Source organism: Typopeltis vanoorti, chromosome 3 (genome assembly GCF_054136105.1).
Source record: "Typopeltis vanoorti isolate ZY-2024b chromosome 3, IOZ_Tvanoo_1.0, whole genome shotgun sequence".
Taxonomy (NCBI): domain Eukaryota; kingdom Metazoa; phylum Arthropoda; class Arachnida; order Uropygi; family Thelyphonidae; genus Typopeltis; species Typopeltis vanoorti.
In genome coordinates, this window is record NC_143551.1 from 77,418,137 (window position 1) to 77,433,692 (window position 15,556).

General features: G+C 34.8%; 1 protein-coding gene across 6 annotated transcripts in view; it reads right to left on the reverse strand.

Annotated features, from left to right (window-relative positions):
* The window catches only part of cwo (transcription factor cwo), an 87,600-nt gene that overhangs the window by 16,836 nt on the left and 55,208 nt on the right, over positions 1 to 15,556 (reverse strand). For all 6 annotated transcript variants that reach the window (XM_090390673.1, XM_090390674.1, XM_090390678.1 and 3 more), the window contains 3 exons: positions 12,861 to 12,962; positions 5,449 to 5,536; positions 478 to 660 (listed from right to left, as the gene is read on the reverse strand). In XM_090390673.1, coding sequence (XP_090246799.1) covers positions 478 to 660; positions 5,449 to 5,536; positions 12,861 to 12,962 — 373 coding nt within the window. The remainder of the gene's footprint in view (positions 1 to 477; positions 661 to 5,448; positions 5,537 to 12,860; positions 12,963 to 15,556) is intronic.

A 15,556-nucleotide genomic window follows, 5' to 3' on the forward strand; every position in this document is an offset into this window, starting at 1 on the left:
ATTTTTCCCATTTTCAATAATTCTAACTTGCATTATGCATAAAAAATTGGTACCAAATCTGAATATTTGAAATGAAGTCCATTTATAAGACTATTATATACTATTTATTATTATATGCTACAGATAAATGGATATAATTTTCTTTCACACTGAATGACATCATGGTCACCATTTTCTCTTCACACACTATTAAATCTGGTGGCCTATTCCAATCTCACATGCCATTTTGTTATATTTTCAATGGCTTTCTATTCACATGTTGAATCCATTTGTTTCTCTAATTATCTATTGTTTTTGTCAAGTAGGTTCTTGCTATAGTTCTTGTAAAAGTTCTGTATTTTTTTTTTATATAGTTTAGTGTAACCTGCTGTTCTTCTCAGAATATAATGAAATAAAAAAATAGCAAATCACAAAATAGCAAAATAAATTAAAAGAAAAAAAATTATTTTAAAAAATATGTAATATTTTTGTACTTGCCTCCAGCAACTTTATCATAATGTTTTTGAAGATGATTAACTAAACGAACACACAGTCCATCACCTGCATACAGTCCTTCAATTTCCACCAAAAACCTTACAGTTTCTGACATACATTCTTGAAATCCCAGCCTGTACTGCCTTTTATGATCTTGTTCTGTTGTCTTGGCTACTTCACAATTAGCTAAAAAAATAAACAAAAAATTTAAAAAATAAGATAATGTTACATAAAAACATATTTTACAATTGTTGCATTTTAACTGTTAATACATTAAATCAAAGTAACAGCATATGCAGGTTTTTCCTAAGGAAGGAAGACAACTTTTCTTCTTCTAATTTTAAAAGCATTTAACTTTTAATGAAAACAAAAGTAATGCTATTTTCACTAACATTGAAATTGTTAGTTTCAATCATCAAATAAAAGCAAAAAATTTAAATATTAGTAATCTACTGAAATATATTTTCATCTATTATTAATATTACCAATACAATAACTGACAAAATATGCCAAAATGACTGCACTGATTTATCATTCTCTCAATGTTGCTTTAAATATAAAAACCAGTCCTCATCACTTGATATCAAAGTGCAACCAAAACTAACTTAATTTATTTGAATTAAATTTTACATTTCTTTGGTTTGGTAAACTATTTTGAAATCCAGTAAGTTAAATTAGGTTAGAAGATTTGATAACTTCAAGGTATTGATAAATCATTATCTATGGGGGGGGGGGGGGAAGGAAAGAATCCAGACCTTATAGAGCCTTCCCTCCTAGGGACAGACTTGCCAGTCTGTGGTAAAAAGAATATTAGTGAACGTCAGTACTACACTGAGTATTTTAAACTCCAAAAGTGTGGTCTCACGTACATAGTACTGAGCATGAACAAATACAGTATCCAGCGGTATGATTTTCTCCTAATTTATAGAAGTTTTAAAGGTGAACAACTCTTCAGAGAAAGTTCAGAGGTACTATTACCCAACTGAATTTAATCAAAATGATTGCTTCTTAGTCCTCCTGAAAATTTGGTCGATTCTCATCCATGGTAAATATCAAAAATCATTAACTATCAATTTCAATGTTTCTCAAAGTGTGGTACGCATACCCCGGGGATACATGAAAAGTCTTCAGGGGGTACGTGGCAATTTTCAGCTATGCATCATTAACGCATGGAATCATTATATTTCTCAACAAATAGTGCAATTAGAGACAACTGAAATAAAAACGGCACTCAGGCCTCACCAGTAGTGTCCGGCGCCTGTGTTTAAAACTTTAGTTGGCACCCCTATCCCCCCCCCCCTCCAATAAAAAAATCACTTTAAAAAAAACGTTTTTTTAAGTATTTCCTTCTCTTTGGCGCCTTTACTATCCTGGCGCCTGTGTGCATCGCACACATTGCACATATGGCAGGCACACCCCTGACGGCACTAACTAATGAATCACATCTCCTCTCCAACAGAAACTGCTGTATAGAATCAAGCAAAACCATATGTTGCCGGTGCAACATATGGTTTTGCTTGACACTACCCCATCATGAATGTGTTAAAAATAATAAATATATAGTGAATGTGTTTCAGATATTATGGAATTCGGTTGAAGAGAATTGGCATTTCAACTCAACAGTTGAAATGCTAATTTGTCTTTGGTTCACACGATCTTTTGTTAATACTACACCAATCATATGCACTTCTTCATAGCTGCTCTATGTATCTCAAGTCTTGTAAATTACTGGTAATTGTTGCTTGAAATAATGGGAAAGAAGATGAAGCTATTTGGGTAGATGACTTTGACATTGCTAAATTTATTATACTCTAACCAAGTGAAAAATAAACTTTCAACATCTTTCTCTAAATCCAGAGTAATTTATTAAAAAAGGGTGGCACACGATTTGGCAACTCCTATAGGTAGAGATGACCTGCTAATGCTTCTGCCTGGTATCTCCACTCGGGCCTGGCTCCCACTGAAGAGACCTCAATAAAGGTCGAAACTAGTCTGGGTTGTGGCCCTTCCCTTAATGCATAACATTAGACATATCCGCAAGGAGATGTGTTTTGCATTATGGGAGATACTGAGATAGGAGTGTTGGTAGCTTGCTCCACCTTTGCAAGGAGTGCCCTGTTGTTGTACCACCTTACCCCAGTCCTGAATCCTTTAGTTTAATCCTTTATCCCAGTTCACACATGGATAAAGGATTAAACTAAATTTATTATTTGACATTGCATACAAGGAAACTGTTCTCGATGCCTAAAGTAGCGATACTGAGTAGGAAAGTCACATCATTTGCAGTTTTTTTTTCTGAAAATTTTAGTTTCCGAAAATCCCCGCATATATCTCGCACCACAATTTTTTAGCTTTAATTTTGGGAAAAAAGTGCTAATTATATTCGAGTAAATACGGTAATTTTTTAGCTCTCAAATTCTTAAGTATGGATCATTGGTTAAAGATTGGATTTATAAAACCCACAAAAGAGAGCAATATAGCAAATACAAGTAGCTGTAAGCAACAAGAAAACATTGATATTGCATCTGGATTAAATGATATTGATAAGGGTGTGTCATCTGACATCTCCAGAGAACCGACTAGGAAGATGATGAAAAATCTTCGTAAGTATGATAAGAATTACTAACTATTATAATAACGGAATTAACTCACGTAAATTATTCTTTATTCGTATTACGAATAAAGAATAATTTACGCGAGTTGATTCCATTATTATAATAGTTAGTAATATGTCTACTCACGGTATTTCCTTACTGAAACTTATATGATCAGAATTACTTGAAATGTGGATTTTCATGGACGGGAAATGAAGAGAAACCTATTCCAAATTTTGTTCTATTAGAAATAAATCGTATTTTTTGTTTACATGAAGATATAAATTCAAATAAAATAGACATTTACAATGAAATATACTTTATTATTTGATAAGGGGGTACGTGTTAATAATGAAAATTAAAGAAGGGGTACGTGGATATCTGAAGTTTGAGAAACACTAATATATTTGATAGGATCCTTCTGGCTCATGGTAACTGCTATTACTGGTTAACCAATTGTTGTTTGACTTTGTATTCTGTCTCTTTAAATTGCTTGATGTTTCACACTGATGATGTATATACCATTAATTTCATTATGAAATATTTTTTGTAATTTTCAATAAATTTATTAACGTGTTTTACACATTATTAGTATATCAAAGATATCATTAAAGCTAATAACTAGTTGCTGATTTGGCAGACAGTTGAGATGTCACAGACTATACTTATTCTGGAAGCTCTTAAATTCAAATCTTCAGTAATTACTCTACACAACACACGCACACACTACATGCAGGGGTGAATTCTCCATGTTTGCTGCGCAAGCTCATTAATTGAGAAAGAAATAATATTTATTTGTTAATAAATGCATGCATTTAGGCTTTTATTTTTGTAGACTGAAGACGTCTTAATCTTGCGCGGCAATAATTGAGCTTTGCATTGTGTATCGAAGGCCGATGCTTGCTCGTCTAGTCAAAGCTACCTTGGCTTGCTCAGTTGTAGGAGCTTCCAGGTCTTCGCTGCAGCACTGTGATATCTCATGCGTGCGCATAGCCATTTTTGCTCCCTTCACGTCGTCTTAAACACAAAGCCATAAGCAGTCAAAGTAGCTCTAGCCAGTGAGCTTCAGCCAGCCTTTACAAGTGTGCGTGTTGCTTGGGAAAATTAAGTTGCAACCAACTTTTTATGACTATGTTATTGACCAGTTCATAAAGAACTGTAGGGTAGAATTTGTATTCAAGTAGATAAATTGAAAAAGATAGAATATCATTTGTAAAATAAATGTTGTGTTTGTATGACTAAATGTACATACATTTCTAAATATATAGTTTTAAATGGTCAGTAATTCATTATTCTGCTAATCAGACTTAAGTCACACCTCTCACTCCCTGAATGATAACAAGAGCAAGCGTGAATTTCAAGACCAGCATTCGCCCCTGATGTAAACTAAGATAGTGCTAAACAATGAGTAATATTAATTAAAATATGTATGCATACCATTTGCTATTTGGGCGCAAACCTAGACCTTATGTGTCTAGGTTTGCGCCCAAACCTAGACACATAAGGTTAAAAATACTCTTAACATATAAGAAGCTATATGTAGAGTTATTTAGAATTTATACCCAGGCAGTTAAAGGGAGTGTATTATGTCTTTTATACTTAACAAGAAATTATATTCTTGTCCTGTTTTTATCCTATATCCAAGTGAGCATGTAAAGTAATTTCAAGATAGTATTATACATTCTGTCTGTCAAATGCATGTATGTATTTGGTAAGCAGTTATTTATGTTGCAGGAGAAAACACCTTGTTCTCTCCATTTGAGAGAGCAGGGTGTTTTCTGGTATCATTTGATTTGATTTTCTATTGTTATTTATAGATAAAATAGTCTATTTCTTATCAGTTTCATCCAAAAACCTCCAATAAAGAACTAATTCAATCTAAATGGAACTAATTAGATCTGATTCAGATATTATACCAAAAATAAATTACACAACAGTACAATTATTGATATTTAGTAAAGATAATCAACCAACATAACTTGCAATCCCCATCCAAATGTTACTAACTATGACATGAAACATTTGAGCAAAAAAGTATATTGCAAAGTGCAACAACAGATTAACAGATTACAGACAGTAATATAACAGTGTGTTTAAATCACCATGATTCAGCTCTAAAGATGGATATAATATAAACTGAAATACATATAATAGAGTCTTTTTATGATTCTATTATATGTCATTATCACCTAAGAACAATGAAAAGCATTACCTATCTCCATACTTTTCTCATGCAGATATATTTTAAAACTTAAAATTGTGAGTTATAAAAACATATATTGTGATAGTTCATCCTATAGTTTATTATAATGTTGTGGGTTATTTTTTATGTAACTAAATCTTTTATTTCAAAAATGGTGATACAACAAATGAAACTAACCTGGATCTTTGCATGGATGGGCTTGCAAATGTTTAAGATGTTTAATGGCCATCTCAATTATTTCTGTCTTCTCGATCCTTCCTCTTCCCTAAGGTACAAATCATAAAAATTGTAATATGCATGCAACTTTCATATAATGAACTATTACTACATAAAAACACTCTTGTATTATTAAACTCAAGAAAATTGACTATAGAATCCACACCAATTCAGACAATAATATATTGCATTAGGGTTAGTGACTACAAGATGGCAGTGACTACATCTCCGACTGGCTAAGGATGGAGATTGAATACCCCTCAGTCTCCAAAAGTTAGACAAGGCTAAAAACACTCTCCCCTCCTCCCTTTAGGGAATAAAATGCATTAGTAAAGCAGATTATTATGACATGGGCATCTCCATGGAGCCAAAAACTCATTGCATCCAGCCCACACTGATTCTGATCATACCTTTCCTCTCATATCTCTCCTTACATGTTCACTGACAAAGCACGTATGTTACACTATGGTAACTCATTTCACTCATCCATCACTCTCTGAGCAAAAAATCTAATCCTCCCACATTCTTGCTACACATATTTATATAACTTCCAATGGCGAGCCCTTGTTCTCTCCTTACTTGTTATACCTTGAAAAATTTCTTCTATATAAACAACTTATGATAGCCTTTTTAGAAGTTATACATTTCTGCTATATTCCTCTCTTTTCCACCTAACAAACTCTCAATCTCCATAGTAAGCATTCCACGGCCTACTCACCATCTTGATCACATGCATTTCGATTCTCCATCACTTCCTCATCATTTTTAGAAGATAAAAAAAGTGCACATCTGTGGGTTCGAATCCCACTGTGGGCATGGCTGTATGTGATTGTAGGTGAGAGATGAATGTCATTGCCTGGTGTGAGACCATCACCCTGCTTATTGGAGGCCTGAAGTGGCTTGAAAAAATTCCATGTTTGGTCTCTAGAGCAGGGTTTGCAGACTACGTAAAAAAAAAAAAAAATACAAAAAATTATATATAAAACTGATAAAAAAACATATCCCTAGCCTGCCCAAGGTACAAAATGTACTATAGGCTTACAAATAATCTTTTGTGGGTGGGAGCAACATGAAAAAAACATCTAGGGATAACAACTAACCAACTTTAGTTATTAAATTGTTAAAACAATATTTTGCCTTTTATCATCATGGTATCTTCATGGGCACAAAGATATACCTCAACTCATGAATGCAGGTACATCAGTAGGAAGACAAAGAATGAGTATTTAAAATAATAATAAAAAAGATGTGATCCTAAATTTCAAGTTGCTGGGTGAAGTGATGGAATCTTGCTTATTCTAGCGAAGGTCTCAAGATGACTGTTTCCCAGATTGGGCATATCCCACAATAGTGTGTGCCAGGTAGGACTTTAGAATCCTGTTTTTTTTTTTTTATACTCAGTCTTTGTTTGTCTTTTTTACTAGTGTGCCTATGTGCATGGGTAGAGTCTATATCTTTGTACCCATGAAATGTTTGGTGACTAAGTGAAATATTGGTCTAATAATTTAATATATTATTATTATTATTATTATTATTATTATTATTATTATTATTCAGGCCTCCATGGAGTCAAAAGACTCATCGTGGGAGGTCCTTCCTAAGGACATAAAGTCTGTCAAGAACTCATCGATGGGAAGTCCCCCCCTAAGAAACACAAAGTCTATCATACCACTCCTTAAACTCATTGACCGTTCTCGCTCTCACCACTCCATCAGGCAATGCATTCCATGGTTCAACCACCCTCCATGCAAAGAAACCACTCCTCACCCTCTTGCTCACAGTTTCCTTTCGTAACTTCCAGGGATGGCCTCTTGTCATCACTCCTTCCCACTGTTCAACCAAGCGAAAGAACTCCCCAGTGTCAACCTTGTAATCACCTCTCAACAGTTTAAAAGTCTCAATCATATCATATCACCTCTCCTTCTTCTATCCACCAAACTCTGCAGTCCAGATTCCCTCAGCCGATCCTCATAACCAAAATTGTACAGTCCTGAAACCATCTTTGTCATCCGTCTTTGTATCCTTTCCACAGTTAATTTATCCCCTTCAAATCCTGGGGACCAAATCTGAGAACAATAGTCTAAGTGTGGTCTGATCAGAGACTTATACAACAGAATGATAACCCTTTTATCTCTGCAGGTCAGTGTCCTTCTCATAATTGCAGCAATCCTCTGTGTTATATAAAAAACTAAGTTTTTTATTTAGTTATATGTCTTCCATGGAAGGCTGTAAACCTACAGTATATTAGTGTGACAGGGAGGGCTAAGAATTTCTTTTATCACTTGGTATTATTCTTATTGATTTTTTTAAATAGTCCAGTAACCCATACTGGGCAATGAAATTCATCTTCCACTTAAAGACAATCCCAAACATTCATGCATGTAGTGGGAGAGTTGGCAAACCTTGTTTGTTAACCAATAGTCTAACTAAATGCCAATCAGGCTGGCATTTAGTTAGTTAATTATATCCCCAGATCTGTTTTCACTTTCTCAACAACAAACAACAACAATGAGTGATGTCTAAGCATCCATACCAGATTCGTCATCTCAAAGACCTCGAGGTGACTAGATCTGTGCACAGAGTTAATTAGCCAATTTAATTAAATAAATTGAAGTATAAGTTTTTGTAGCTCAGATTAAAGTTAACTACATCAGTCAAAATTATATGCCTAAATTTTTTGTTTTGGAAGCCATGAGGTTAGAAACATTCCCGAGGTCCAGTTGAACAGATCTTTTGGTAAGTATAAACTAACAACTATATTTAAAGTATCTTCAAGGCTACTAAAGTTTAGCAGTGGCTACACAATTAAATTACAATTTTCTAGTTACAGTGAGTTACATGACATTCAATCTTTTAATATCCAACCTTATATAAAACTAATTATTCTGATGCATTATTTGCAGCTTAAGGGTCAAAGCTGTATAACTGAGAGGAAACCTCCACATAGCCTTTAAAGGAATGCAGAGAACCGACCAGGGCTTCTGACCTAATGTCCAATCCTCACCTTCTCGTGGTGCACCCTGTTGGGTAGCTACCTGGATAGTACATGAACAAGGATGGGCTGGCAATTTGGGATTTAGCCGACCAAATTGTATTCTTATTGGTTAAACCAAAATAAAAAATGATGGTACAACATGACAAAATTTCATGCTGGCTGGGGCGTCACCCGGTTAAACAAGGCCCCCGTTGTTTTTGCCAGGGAACCAGGGTGAACAGCGAAAAGTCAGCTACTGGAACAAATCTGAAAACACACTCCAACTCAACATCACCAGAGTTAAAGGATCAGTACTATCAATATAAGAAGCCTGAATGGCAAAGAAATGGAGCTAGCTGAGGAATTAGATAAGTACCAGATCGACAACATAATAGGGGTGACTGAAACAAAAAAGTCAAAAACTGGTGAGATCTTTCTGAGGAATAAATACAAAATGTTATATTCAGGTAATGACAATCAAGGAAAAGAAGGAGTAGCCATAGTATTCAACACAAAATCCGAGGCTAATCGTCTTGAATGGCAGTCGGTCTCAAGTAGAGTAATGTGGGCAAATATGGGAATGGGGAACTGGACAATGAGACTTATTTGTGCCTATGGTCCCACAGAAGGTTCTACTAAGGTAGAAGTGGAGGAATTTTTTGAGGCTTTAGAAAAAGCAACTGACACAATGAAAAAGGAAAAGTTGGCCCTTGTTGGGGATCTAAATATCAGAGTAGGAAATGATTGTGAGACATACAGAAATATTTTGGGAAAATTTGGAGAAAAGAGCAAAGCTAATAATAATGGCAAATATCTGTTGGATTTCTGCTCAGGACATGGACTGGTTATTACTAACACCATGTTCCAACATAAAAATGTGCACAAATTCACATGGAGAGAAGAGGCAAGGAATAAGAAAAGTCTCATTGACTATGTTATTGTTGACAGTGATGTTTTCTCCCTGGTGCAGGACACCAGAGTGTATACAGAGAATTTGAAATTGGAAGTGATCACTATTTAGTCTTGAGCAGGATAAAATTGAATTTCATATTGAAAAGAATAGCATGTAAGAAAGTTTAAAAGCGAATAAAAGTTGAGTAGCTCTCAGATGTGAACTGTAGACTAAAATACACAAAGATTATTGAAGAAAAAATGAAAGAGTTTCAGAACAGGAATCAAACCTTGGAGATTCGGTGGCAAGCCTTGAAGAAAGCTCTGATTGATTCAGCTAGAGAGGCATGTGGTGAAGTTGTCTGCAAGGATAGAAAAATTAGAACTCCATGGTGGACACAAGAAGTTAAAGGGGCAGTGAAGGAAAAGAAGAAAGCATATCAAAAGTTCCTGGCAAATAAGTCAGCTTGTGCTCTTAGAGAATATACAGAGACAAATGTAAGAAAGCTAAACACTGTAAAACTAGCTAAACAAAAGTCATGGGAGGACTTTGGCAAGAATATAGAAAATAAATATCAAGAAGGTGGCAAAATATTCTGGAGGTTGTTGAAGAAGCTTAGGAATGGAGGAAAGAGTGCTGTAAAAGGAGTCAGAGATGATAAAGGTGACATGAAAACGGGAGAAAAAGATATCCTTGAAGTATGGAGTAATTACTTTGAAAAACTGATAAATGAAACAAGCAGTGATGACAGCACAGTGGTAAAAAACACTGACCAGGCATGCAGTGTTTTTTACCATATCCATACTTGAAGTAGAAAAAGCTATCAAAGGCTTGAAATGTGGAAAGGCAGCAGCAGTAGATGATATTCAACCAGAAATGCTGAAGTATGGTGGTATAAGAGTCGTACAGTGGCTGCACTGCATAGTTCAGGAAGCCTGGACAGAGGGATGAATTCCCGATGATTGGAGAAGAGCTCTCATAGTACCCATATATAAAAAGGGAAATAAAACTCAATGTGAGAATTACAGAGGTATTTCCCTACTGAGTATTCCTGGCAAAATCTATGCAAGTATACTTGAGAAACGGTTGAGAAGAATTCTGGAAGAAAAGCTTGGTGAAGAACAAGCTGGATTCAGGCCAAATAGAGGCTGTCAGGTTCAGATCTTCACTTTACGACAGATAGTTGAGAAATCATGGGAATATAACAAAGATCTGTATTTAAGATTTGTCGATTTGGAAAAGGCATATGACAAGGTGCCAAGAGAGAAGCTATTCAATACGCTACAGTTATATGGTGTCAATGGGGCATTATATCAAGCAATACTTAGTCTTTATTTGAGTTGTAAGTCAGCAGTTAGAATTGAACGAAGTACAGGAAGATGGTTTAATGTTAAATCTGGTGTGAGACAAGGACGCACATTATCCCCTCTGTTATTCATTATCATATGGATCACATTATGAAAGAAAGTTGTATTAAACATGATATCAAATTTCGAGATGTTAATGTCAGCTCTTTGCTTTATGCGGATGATGTTATACTTCTAAATAAATCCACTACAAGTCTGCAAGATTCTCTGACTAAATTGAATAACTGTTGTAATAGATATGGCATGAAGGTCAGCATTAAAAAGATAAAGACAATGAAAATAGGCAGAATCATTGAAAATGTCAACTGTGTTATGAATGGAGAACCTGCGGAACAAGTAAAATATTTCACCTACTTGGGCACGATTTTTAGTGAAGATGGTAAATTAAATATAGAAATAGACAACAAAATCAGCAAAGCTGTTATGGTGGGAAGTCAATTGAATAAATTCATATGGAATAAGAGAGAAATTAGTCAGAACACTAAATTAGCTGTATACAAGACAGTGTTCAAACCAGTTTTAACTTATGGATCTGAGAGCTGGGTCAGAAGTAAAACACTTGACCAAAGACTAGAGACTGCAGATATGAGAGTCCTGAGAAAGATTAGAGGCGTGAACAGATGGCATCAATGGCAATATCATATTAAAAACGAGGATATTAGGAAAGATCTTGACATTATCAGCATCCAGCAATGCGTTAGCAGAGCTAATCTCAGGTGGTATGGTCAATTAAACAGAATGGGCAAAGAAAGACTAGCAAAACAAGTTTTCTCTGCCAGGTTGGCATCAAAACGATCCAGAGGAAGACCAAGATATAGGTGGCTTGATAAATCAAACTATCTATGACAAATCTATCATCTAAGGCACAAAGTGCCTTAGATGATAGAAATATAAGATCTGTTAATGTTGGAGTCTTGACAAGTAACAGACTGATTTGGAGCAAAACTGTAGATAGGAAGTTAGTAATGATGTAATTTTCTTCATGTAGTACTATCATATCCTGTACACCCCTTGAGGGTACATGGCAGGAATTTGATGATGATGATGATGACTAATTATCTAAAATCAAACCCTTATCTAACATCTGATTATCCCAACCACCTGAAATGAAGCAATCAAATATCATGAAACTCACCGTAATTTGATATTACATATGTTAAATAAAAGAGAAGTAAAATTTTTGTTATTAATCCTACAAAGGTACGTGAGGCATATCACACCAGAGATAAGTACCTGGTGAATCTATAACAATAACTGTACCTTTCCAAGGCTAAATTTATAGGTTATGTAGCACAGAGACCTACCTGAGAATTCACTCAGAAATGAATTTTAAAATATCTTAATAAAAATTAAACTGAAATATATTCTTTATACAAAAGACAGAAACAGCAGCTTAAAGAAGAAACTGTTGTTCAAAATACCATAAACCTTCCTAATTATATTATACTTTACTTAGTAAATTCATAAAATCTTTAATTTAAAATAACTATACTATTCAATGCAAGAAACTAATACAAAAAAAGTATGAAAAGCAAATTTTGCATTTCACTTTCTGACCAGAAAGCAAAAAGGTCAGAGGTGTAGCTAGACGGGGGTGGTCGCCCCAGGTGGCACTTTGAACATTTTTGAACTTTTGCAGTTAATTCTAAAATACAGTCTCGAGAACTCAGTTCCAACTATTGTAATACTGCAGTGAATTTTCCTCACAATTGCTGTAAGTGTTGCTAGTTGTGAGAGGAGTTTTTCTAAATAAAATTGATTAAGAATTACCTAGATTACTATGAAATAGACTTCACCAATGTCATCGACGATTTTGCTAACAGAAAAGAAAGAAAAATAACATTTTAGAATGTCGAAATTAAAGTTTTACTTAAAAAATAAACAGTGTTTTAATTTATTTCCCTATACATCGTTTTGACTTTTTGTAGTATTTTTGGTGTGTATTGAGAGGGGTGGCAAAAGCTCTAGCTACACCACTGAAAAAGGTATGCCTACTATTAAAGATAACACCAACAGACTGACTTGCATACAGTTCACTTTCTTTTTTTCTAGCAGATACCAGTAATCTAAAAATATAGCTAACCCATTAATAACTAGAATAATATCAAAATATATTTTTGACAAATGAAAAAAAACATACTTTTTTTAAGTAAGTAGTGGGAACAAGGCGACTAAGGTCAGCCAGACAGTTGTTCATCCTGTCTCGCCGCCTCTTTTCAATAATTCGATGAGACATGGGATCCTGTAAAGAAGAAAAGTAAACCACTAAAATTTATGCCTTTTAAAGTAATAAAAATATTTAATCACTTGCATATAATTCAAATAAAGACATATAGATATTTAAAAGTTACATACTTTAAAGGCATGAATTTAAACAACAAAAGTCATAATGTATGTTTGTTTTTTTTTATATTAAATATACCATTGAGTTGTGCTTTGAATAATCTACAATGAAAATTCAAAAAGAAGGTTTGCTGTGCTAAAAGATATTAGCTCTTTATAAAAGTAATGAATTTAAAAAATTGTTTAACAAGTTTCCTTTTGAGCTATACGTTTGGATAGCTTGAAATAGTTCAGGTGCTGAGATTATGGTAATTTACAGCACCTTTATTTTATTAAAATTAAAGATGTTATAAATTACCATAAAACTCAGCCTGATTATTATTATTATTACAGGCAGCTCCAGGGAGTCGACAGACTCATCGAGGGAGGCCCTAACATCGTGTCAAGAACAACTATTCGACATTCACACAGTATCTATCATACCTCGCCTTGAACTCATTCACAGTCATGGCACCCACAACAGACTCTGGCAGCTTATTCCACTCATTCACCACTTGCCAAGTAAAAAAACTAGCTCTAACACCCTTGCTAACCACATTCTTGCCCAGCTTCCATGTATGGCCCCTAGTCCTCCCACCACCAATCCTATTCTCAAAAATATCTTCTGAATTAATCTTATAGAAACCCTTCAGTAATTTGAATGTTTCAATCATATTACCCCTTTTCCACCTATCAACCAATTTCTGCAAGCCACAAATCTTCAACCTGTTCTCATAAGGTTCATTCCACAGACCTGCTATCATCTTGGTCACTCGTCTCTGGATCCTCTCCACCTCCTCCCCATCAAGAAGAAACCCTGGCACCCATATCTGGGCACAGTAGTCTAGATGGGGTCTTATCAAGGCTCCATACAGAGGAACAATAACTTGTTTGTCTCTGCTTGTTAAAGTATTTAACAAGCAGAGACAAAGAAACAAACAGCAACCAAGTGATTTGATGAGCTGATTTAGCCACTTTTGCAATGTGTCCCCTAAACTTCAACTCCCTATCCACCAACACTCCCAAATCCCTGACCTCATCAATCTCTTGGAGCATGATTCCACCAATGTGATATACTGCTGCTAATCTTTTCACCCCAAAATGCATAACCTTACACTTTGCCACATTAAATTGACATCCATTTTCCTTAGCCCAGTCCTCCAAACTATCCAAATCATCTTGCAAAATTTTGACATTCTGTGCGCTCATTATTGCTCTACCCAACTTTGCATCATCAGCAAACAAGTGAACACTTCCTCTCAGATCCTTTCCTATATCGTTAATGAAAAAATTGAAAAGTAGTGGTCCAAGAACAGAATCCTGCGACACACCACTAGTCACAGGCAGTCTTTTGGACTCTACTCCTGAATAAACCACTTTCTGATATCTCTCCATCTCCACCCTCCTATCCATCTCACCAACCCTATATCCATCCCCATATGCTGCAGTTTACTGATTAGAATTCCATGTGGTATCCTGTCAAAGGCCTTAGCAAGGTCCAGTAGAATCACTGTAAACCCATTACCCTTATCCAGTTCAGTCGTCACTGTGTTATAAAACGTGAGCAATTTACTGAGGCATGATCTATCCTTCACAAAACCAAGTTGTCCCCCATACAGTATCCCATTTTCATCTATCCAATCCTGTATTTTTCTCTTGACTAATTTCTCCAAGATCTTGACAATGATTCCTGATATGCTAATCGGTCGGTAATTTACAACAGCAGTCTTGGAACTTCCTTTATGCAGTGGAACTATTTTCCCCTCTTTCCACCCCCTCGGGACTAACCCAGACCCGAGACTCAAATTAAACAAAACGATGTATGTAATAACAAATTATTTTAAAAATGGATGAAACTAAAGCAGTTGCTACAGATGTCCTTTCCACAAGAGTAACACTAAAATTTATTTACAAAAATAAATTTTAATTTATGCACTATACTGAAGAAGAACTTTTTAATATGATTTGATTTTTAATCCAATCTGATGCACAAAGACTCTCAAAGGAGTAGCTAATGTAATTTTATTGCTGTTTATTTTTTTAATAAAAATTAAACCAATTAACACTTCATCAGCAAAATGCTTGATCTCAATTCTGAATGGATAAAAAAAAAGATCAAGACTGTTAAACATAATAGCTTATACTTTGATGAATAAATAAAAATAATAATAAATAATAAATTCTCTGGCACCTTTTTATTCTCTAGGAGGAGCGGCTGGAACTCTTTCATCCTTAATGAACTTTTGGAAATCAGTAGGTAACTGGTTCACCACCCATTCTCACCAAGAGTTTAGCCAATAGCTTTCACCGAATTTGAAAACTTCAGTGTAAGAGTATAGCAGACAACTTCCACAAACATTTTGTATAGAGCATTCAAATAAAATTGGCAAAATTCAAAAAAAATTTTAAGTTGCCCTTACAGAGGAAAGGAGATCAGTAACACATTGGAATTAATTAATTAACATTTGAAAAGAGCAATGCTGAACAGCACTTCTAGAGTTTGCTTGGTAGATA